Here is a 9,084-nt window from a genome sequence, read left to right on the forward strand (position 1 = left end):
AGCGGTTCTTCTCAATTTCCTTGATGTTGCACAAGAATTTTCGACTAAACTCACTTACTGACACGTAACTAAGACGTTCCGAACGAACAAAACTTGCGTACATAGCGATTTTAACAATGTATGCCGTGAAGCGGTTCTTCTCAATTTCCTTGATGTTGCACAAGTATTTTAGACAAATCTCCCCAGTAAACACGCAGGGCTCATTTCCGTAACAATTATATAATATTCTATATGTATATATTACAGATCATTAAAATGAAACTATAACGTATCAGTTATATCAATAACATAATAAATCTATAATTGTTGCATAGAATTGTTATGTAATTTTGTCGTTACTTTGTTATGTAACATTTTTACAGTTTTGTGAACGTTAATGTGCATACTCTAAAAGTTTCGTAAATGCTACGTAACTCTAACGACGTAAATGTAACGTTATAATAAATACGTAACATTTATACAGTTTTGTGAACGTTAATGTGCATACTCTAAAAGTTTCGTAAATGCTACGTAACTCTAACGACGTAATTGTAACGTTATAATAAATACGTAACATTTATGTATTTTTGTGAACGTAAATGTGCATACTCTAAAAGTTTCGTAAATGCTACGTAACTCTAACGACGTAATTGTAACGTTATAATAAATACGTAACATTTATGTATTTTGGTGAAATGTAAATGTGTATACTCTAAAAGTTTTATAAATGCTACGTAACTCTAATGACATAATTGAAACGTTATGTTAAATACGTACCAATTATGTATTTTGGTGAATGTAAATGTGTACACTCTAAAAACTTCATAAATGCTACATAACTCTAACGACATAAGTGTATCGTTATGTTAAACATGTAACATTAACATTATTTTATTGATGTCAATGTATACATTTTTGTTAAAACCTTGTAAAAAGAATTCGTAAAAGGAAGAGAATTATGCAGAAACAAGAAAATGAAAGATTTTGAGAGAGGAAAGTTGCGATATATTTATTTATAATTTAAAAGCGGTAACAATATATCAATCATGCCTTTTTTAGAGAAGAACTACAACATCACAAACGCGTGCTCCGTGCACACCATATACATTTATTGTGTGTGTACCACATTTGATTTTTTTTTGTGTGTGTACAGGGTGATTCAAAACAACTTTTAGTTCTTAAAATGTCGTATTCTTGAATTAATTCTAAAACGATTTTTCCTTTATCAAAATTTTATCCGAAGCTTAGTTGTTAAATTATAATATATGTACACACACACACACACACACACATATGTAATACACAGACACACACGCACACGATAAATGCGTGTGGCGCACGCAAAGCGCACACTTGTAATGTCTAGTAATAACAAAATTTCCATATCGTATTACACATAAAAAAATATATACCATTGTTGACATTTTTGAGTGTTCTGAAAAGATGATAAATGCATATAATATCATTGAGAAAAACGTATTTGAAACATATTTTCTTAATATAGAGTTATAAATGTGGAAAATAAAATTATATATTAAAAAAAAAATTTTTAAATATGCACCAGATATCTTTTTTTGAATGATATATGTATACTATTTTTCTGTTATGTAACATTTATGAAATTTTTATAGTATACACATTTACATTTATCAAAATACATAATTGTTACGTATTTAACATAACATTTCAATTATATCATTAGAGTTACGTAACATGTATGAAACTTTTAGAGTATATACATTTACATTCACCAAAATACATAAATGTTATGTATATTTAACATAACGTGTCAATTATGTCGTTAAAATTACGTGGCATTCACGAAACTTTTAGAGTATACACATTTATGTTCACCAAATTGCATAAATGTTACATAATAGAGTAACGACAAAATGACATAACATTTCTATGTAACAATTATAGATTCATTACGTTATTGACATAACTGATACGTCATAGTTTTGTTTTGTTCATTTATAACATATAGAATATTATGTAATTATTAAGTAAATATACGTTTACTGAAATTTTTTACTTATGTTCTTTGTGCAAGACGCATAATTAGTAAATTTTTCTCTACATTATGCATCTGTGTAAGTTATGTGAACATGCCCTAGGGGGTAAGTCTGTGATTGGCTTATTGTTAGTCGTATTAAGTATACGTGCAAGCATAGACATAGTCGCTGCTACTTGCGAGCGAGAGAGAACGCAAGGAGCACGGAACAGAGTATGTCCTTTTCTACGTGTATCTTTACCCCCACTCCTTAAATAAAGGCAAACGCTCGGTCTAGATATACTATGTCTATGCGTGCAAGGCTGCGTTCGGAAACATCACTCGTGTGCACACGAGTGTCGTTCTATCTTTGTTATGTACCAAAAGTTAAACAAAGATAGAACGTCGCTCGTGTGCACACGGGTAATGTTTCCGAACGCAGCTCTAGTGCGCAATCATCGTACAAAGCATCCCAAGCTTCTGCGCGCTAGGCTTTACTTTTCAATATGGCCAAATCTACGAAAACAGTAGTTGTGCGTGTGAAAAAATTGTGTTGAAAGTGTGAACAGTATCGAGATATTGGTAAGTATGAAATAAATATTAACTTAATAATTAATGCCAACAAATGATAATTGTTGTCTTGTGGTAAAAAAGCTATGCTAAAGATTGAATTCCTCTTGTGCAGTGAACAAAAGATACATCGCGTACCACGTGAAAACTGAAAACCACGTGCGCCTAACAAAGGACAAAGGACCTCGTGCCGGCGAAAGATACACCTAGTTTTGCCTCATTATTTTTATATTTTGGCATTTTTATAGTAAGTACGATTTATTTTATGCAACATTATTTTTCCCATGTTTTTTTTACAATATTTGTTGCACGGTCATATAATGAGAAAAACAAGAAATCTCTTATTTGCACTACTTTTTGAATCAGAAGCTTGAATATTTCGAGTGTAAAGTTACATCATTTCTTAATTATAGATTTTTTATTTTTTATTGCATTGCGGCATACTAAATTCCGGTTTATAATTTTTTTATAATGATCGTAATGGTAATTCCAATGATAAATGATATCAATTATGAAATATAGCTTTTATATTGTTGAACAAGATATCTGCATTAGAAAAAACTGTAGATATATTTTTTCGAATACTTCATATATTTTGAAAGTTTATTATTGACTGTTTTCATAATAATTTTTTGCAAATGAAATAGAATCTTATAATTAATAAATATTTTCTATGCATGAGTCTTAATTTTTCAATTTGGTATTTGATCGTGAATTAATTTGATGTAAACTGATTTTTATTCAAGTATAAAATATTTAAACATGATAGCATTAATTATTACAAGTCATTACATAATGAAGTTATAGGTCTTAAAAAATTGTAAATATTATGCGTGCAATATGCTTATATAATTACTTTAATTTATAATTTATAGTTTATAATAACATGCAACGTAACAAAAAAAATTATTCGTGTTTAATTAATTACAACACTAAAATACATTACAAAAATATTTCCGTTAAAAGACATTAAAAAATTATGTAGGTTGTTTCACCATAATTGTGAGAAATCAAATTTTTCATATATAAATGAAATACTATTTAAGAAACATAGATTGCATTTTTTCTGAAATTTTCTATTAGCGTCCTTAAAATATTACATAAATTATATTTTAATTATTGAATTAGTTTGTTTCGATAAAAAACTGCAAATGTCTTAAAACATTTTTTATTTGTCAAAATATTTTTAATTCTCCATATAAGCTTCCTATATATTGTTTCAGTGAAAAAGGAAAATATAATATAAACAATAATATCAGGCAAACCCAAACCTATATTCGTATACATAATCGCAATTCATCTATTTCCTATTGCTTTATAAAATTATATTATGTCCAAATCAAAATTAAGACTAGACATTAATTCTTTAACGCCAAGGCAGCGGCGACGTATTTTCTTAAAAAAATTTCGTAATATCTGCCAAATGACTATTAATTCAAATTTGGAAATTCAAAATAATATCGTAAGTTTATCGAATGGGCCAGGTAACATCGAACAATTACCTCAGCAGCAAAATGTACTAAAAGAAATTGATATCGATTATTCCAATGTAATGAACACTCATAAGTGTACAGAAAATAATCATGATTTAGTTTCTGAACATTCGGAAATTAGTATTGATAAAAATAGTCTTCAGTTAAGTATTTCAAGTGATAAATTTTCTAAAACAGAATTTTGTAAAACAGAACTTATTAACGACATCCGATTATGGGCTATTGAAAATCGTGTCAGTCATTCTGCTATTAGTAGTTTACTGAAAATTCTAGTAAAATACGGCCATAATGTTCCGATTGATGCTCGAACTCTATTTCAAACGCCCAAACAAGTAGACATTATTGAAATGACACCAGGAAAATATTATCATGCAGGTTTAGATGATAGTTTGAAAAAATCTATTCGTAAGCATTATTGTCGAAATAATTTACCATCTCAGATAAATATTAATGTGAATATAGATGGTCTTCCTTTAACAAAATCTTCTGGGAGTCAATTTTGGCCTATTTTAGGTAGTATAGTTGCAGATATTTACACCGAACCGTTTATAATTGGTGTTTATCATGGTTTTGAAAAGCCAAAATGTTGCAATACTTTTTTGAAATATTTTAAGGATGATTGTTTAGAAATTTTCCGAACTGGCATTGTAGAATACGGCAAAAAAATAACTGTGAAATTGAACGTATTTATCTGCGATGCTCCTGCAAAATCGTTTATCAAGGGAACTAAAGGACATAATGCGTATTTTGGATGCGGTAATTGTATTCAAGAGGGAGATTACATAGAAAATCGAGTAACGTACCCAGAAATTAATGCAATGTTAAGATCAGATGAATCTTTTAAATTAAGAAAACAAGAAGAACACCATAAAATCACTTCAAATCTTGAAGATTTAAACATTGGAATGGTTACTCAATTTCCTTTAGACTACATGCATCTCGTACTATTAGGAGTAATGAAAAAATTGTTGCAGTTTTGGATTAAAGGTAAACATAATGTTCGTATGGTTGCAACTCAGATAACTCTTGCTTCAACTTCTTTATTATCTATGTCATTATTCCTACCTAAGGAATTTGCTAGAAAGCCAAGGAAATTAGATGAGGTTGATCGCTTTAAAGCCACCGAATTAAGACAATTATTATTATATACTGGGCCAATAATCTTTTTTAAAAAATTATCACGTGATAAATATGTTCATTTTTTGAGTCTGAGCATAGCAATTCGAATTTTATGTAGCAAAGAATATTGCGTACAACTGCTTGATTATGCACACAGTTTATTATTGTATTTTGTTGAAAATTATTGCACATTATATGGTCGTCAATATTTATCATATAACGTTCATAATTTAATTCATTTGTGTTATTATGTAAAATTATGGGGAGTGTTAGATAAATTTAGTGCGTTTAAGTTCGAAAATTACATGCAAAAAATTAAATCAAGAATTAGATCTTCGAGTCGGCCATTAGAACAATTAGTCAATCGTTGTAAAGAAGAAGATAATTTTAATATAACAAATGTAGAAAAGAATTATCCAATACCAAAAGTACGTATTATAAATGGCAAAAAGATAATAAAATCAGTTCAATGTAAAGGTTTCTATCTAAGTACAAGAACTGCTGATAATTGTTGTCTTTTGTTAGATGGTACAACGATTTCACTTACGACAATTTATTTTAAAAATAAACAGATTTACATTATTGGCAAAAAGTATTTAAATATTAAATCATTTTTTCGCATTCCATGCAACTCTTTAAATATCGGAATTAAAAAAATTAACGAGTCACAGTATGAGTTAATTACTATTCCATTGTCTGATATTAAATTAAAATGTGTAAAACTGCCTTTATGTGACGAAGAAGCTGTGATCTTGCCTTTACTGCACCAACAAGATATATGTTTATGGCGAGTACTCATATTGATAGAATATATAATTGAAAACAATATTAAATTAATTAACAAGTTTTACTTTTTTACAGATTATTAATAATGGTAAAAAATTTCGCTGTCGTAACTTTTCCAAGCGATGGGAATAATGAAGAAGAGATCGTATCAGAAGTTCCATCTTTATGGCTTTCTTCCAATTTAACAGAATGCTGATGGCCATCGGTAAAAAATATAAACATGTTTATTGTGAAACAAACTCCACCTGTTACTAATAATCCTAAATGGACACTTTATCCTATCAAATTTCATGGATATTATGGTAATTTATATTTTACTTCAGAATTTATGTAATTATTTTTTTAATATTTTAAAAAAATAATGTAATTTGTAAATTACGGTTTTGTCCTAATCAAGATTCATTAGATGAGGCTAGACAAAGAGCAACGAATTATTCTTCAAGCGATGAAAATAATACAAATCAAATAAAGAAGTCATGCACAAAACGGTCACTAAATACAGTTTATGATAATGAATCTGAATCTGATTCTGATGACTCACGTTCAATTATACCAAATCCACCATCAATCCACAATGTCTCACAATCAGCCAAAAATATTCAATCAATCTCAAATATTTTGGATTCAACAATTATTAATAATATTGATATGGAAATTCTTGATGGAACTATAGTACCTCACAAAAGTAATTTTTATTTTAATTCTTTTATTCCATTTTTATTATCTCTATAATAAAACGGTTTTTTTTTAAATTATAGTTATTGTTTATTATGAGTAATCTAATACTTTTTTAATATTTCTAGATATGCAGGATGTATATACGTTAGTGTCAGAAATGTCAGATAAAATGGAAGGTTTTGTATTTACTTTTTATCTTATAATTTTATTAATATCTCTTTATGGCATTGTTTACTCAATATTATTAATTTTTTAGATAATTTTGAAAAAATATGTACAGCTATAACTACAATTTCATTAGACATACAAACTATAGATATTCGTTTAAAAAACATAGAAACACAACATAACCAACATAAGTCTAAAGACTCTGCCAGGGATACATCAAATATACAAAAATCTTTTCCGTTTAAGAGTATAAATGAAATAATAGCTTTTGAAAAGAATTTATCAGAAAATGCAGATGAGTACAACAAATTTGTAAGTTTAATTAAGTTATTTAAATGCAAATTTTATTTAAATAGAATAATGTAAATTATATTATTGGTATGTTTTATTTCTAAAGATGCTGTATATATCTCGCATAGGCGGAGGGTCCGCTAAAAAAAATTTAATTCGTATATATCGAACTTTATTTTCTAATGAAGTTGCCAAGGTATCATCCTGGAAAGGACTACGTAATCATTTTAAAATAAGTAGTTTAAAGTTTATATTGACGGGAATACAAGGTAAAATATATTTTTATATTTATAAATAAATTTATAAAATATGCAATTTAATTTAATGTAAAATTTTTTTAATAATTCAGCAACAATTTTGGCTCAACATCAATTCACAAACAAAGAGTTTGAAGACATCACGAAAGAATGGTTTCGCCAAGGTGGTCAAAGGCTTAGCAGACAACAAAAAGACTCTGAAGAAGCAAATCCGCAAGTTATTTAAATGTCTCAAAAGCTTATTATTTTTTCATTATAATCTTTTTTCTTATTAGTCTATGAGCTTTCGGCTTATGATCTTTTTTTTATTGGCCTAGAGTCTTAATTAACATAAGAAATATTTTTTTTAACTAATGTTTTTTTTATATTGAATGATTTTAACACTAAACCTACCACGACTGGTTAAACAATCGGTCAAAACGTTATCAAAGTTTAAAAATTTCTGCATTTGGTATAAATAAGTTGTCGGTAGATTTAGTGTTAAATACTTAAGTTTTTAAATTTTTATGTTCTAAAATCTAAAATCATAGTCTGCACTCTTTTCATTTTGAGTTCTCAACGTCATTATTTGAGTTAAATACTTCTTTTAGGAGAATTAGTAGAATTAAAGTATGCATTATGTTGATACATTTAATAGTTTATCTAACAATCTTTTTAATTACAAAAAGTATAATTGCTTTATTGTTTTTCTTTCAAATGAAAATCGAATTGCGTTTCCATTTTTGTTTAAATTAGATTTATTCTAACGGTACACACTTATATTATTAACAAATGTGTTATAATTAACGAATCATACATGAATCTCAAAGATTTTGACAAGTGTGTTTATGAAAAGTTTATGGATGTAAAAATTATAGTTTTCATGTGGGGAGAAGCCTAAAAAACTCATTTCTTATTGATGTATAGCGTTAAAACAAAAAATAATATCGCGAATACTCGAGTGTACCGTGAAGTTTAAATTTATCATATTAATTACTATTATAATAAATTTATAATTTATAATATTTCTAAATTTAATTAATTTATAATATTATTAATTGTTATTAGTGTACTATATTTTGCAACAAAATTAGGAAATTATTGTACTTCGGCGTAAAAAGGCGTAGAAAGGATGAAATTCAAATTGATATACTTTTCGAAAAAATTATCACAGAATGATATTTAAAACAGATTTTAAAGCTAGAAAACATAACTTTCCAATGCTCTAACGGAGATTTTTCTAACGATTTTTCTTATACAGATTTTATTACAAGTGGTGCTACTTTAAAATGAGCTTTGTAATTGTAGAAAAAAACTTCAACTTTAATAGGCGAGTACGTAGAGAACAATTTTTTCATCAATTCTATTAATTGTAATAAAACTTAACATTTTCTCTTTAAAATGCTTTTTTTAAACAGTTCTACGACCATATGACATTTTTTTTGCAAAAATACGTGAATTTGATTCTTTTTAATTTTGTGATTCTAATTGTTTGTAAAGTATATTAATTAATACAATATAAGTGCAATTTGTTATTTAAGGTTGAAATTATTATTAGCTATTAGTATATTTAAAGTTTTCTCTTAAAAAAAATATCTAAAATTATGTAATATAATTTAAATTATCATTATAATTGTAATTTGAAACAAAAATTAATTTTATAAATATTAATAATATTTGTTAAAAGATTTATTCATAAATTTGTTACAAGATTCATTTATTTAACAATTTAGCATATGTGGAAATAAAGAGTTGTTCAAGAAATCAAGTT

At 27.1% G+C, this 9,084-nt stretch overlaps 1 protein-coding gene across 3 annotated transcripts; it reads left to right on the forward strand.

Annotated features, from left to right (window-relative positions):
• The first annotated feature begins 1,943 nt into the window (after nucleotides 1–1,943).
• On the forward strand, nucleotides 1,944–8,764 carry LOC138943697 (uncharacterized). 3 transcript variants are annotated; one of them, XM_070314657.1, is made up of 8 exons: nucleotides 1,944–2,554; nucleotides 2,658–2,789; nucleotides 6,016–6,242; nucleotides 6,338–6,625; nucleotides 6,744–6,794; nucleotides 6,875–7,098; nucleotides 7,184–7,346; nucleotides 7,427–8,764. In XM_070314657.1, the coding sequence occupies exons 3-8, from the start codon at nucleotides 6,161–6,163 to the stop codon at nucleotides 7,558–7,560; spliced, it is 942 nt and encodes a 313-aa protein (XP_070170758.1). In that variant the 5' UTR covers nucleotides 1,944–2,554; nucleotides 2,658–2,789; nucleotides 6,016–6,160; the 3' UTR covers nucleotides 7,561–8,764. The 3 variants fall into 3 exon arrangements, 2 of the variants coding, with proteins under 2 accessions (XP_070170758.1, XP_070170759.1); XM_070314658.1 differs by having other exon boundaries at nucleotides 6,016–6,145; nucleotides 6,347–6,625; XR_011448527.1 differs by lacking the exons at nucleotides 6,744–6,794; nucleotides 6,875–7,098; nucleotides 7,184–7,346; nucleotides 7,427–8,764 and adding an exon at nucleotides 3,766–5,941 and having other exon boundaries at nucleotides 6,016–6,145; nucleotides 6,347–6,430.
• The last annotated feature ends 320 nt before the right edge of the window (nucleotides 8,765–9,084 follow it).

This window comes from Polyergus mexicanus, unplaced genomic scaffold (genome assembly GCF_030449975.1).
Source record: "Polyergus mexicanus isolate NDT 795.1 unplaced genomic scaffold, iyPolMexi1.0 SCAF_32, whole genome shotgun sequence".
NCBI classification, from domain to species: Eukaryota; Metazoa; Arthropoda; class Insecta; order Hymenoptera; family Formicidae; genus Polyergus; species Polyergus mexicanus.

What these genes read in the sequence shown, in the direction of transcription:
- LOC138943697 (XM_070314657.1), top strand. Translation starts at nt 6,161, where the DNA reads ATGTTTATTGTGAAACAAACTCCACCTGTTACTAATAATCCTAAATGG. An exon ending in AACTATAGTACCTCACAAAA is followed by an intron (nt 6,626 to 6,743) that starts GTAATTTTTATT and finishes TAATATTTCTAG; the next exon opens with ATATGCAGGATGTATATACG. An exon ending in AATGTCAGATAAAATGGAAG is followed by an intron (nt 6,795 to 6,874) that starts GTTTTGTATTTA and finishes TTAATTTTTTAG; the next exon opens with ATAATTTTGAAAAAATATGT.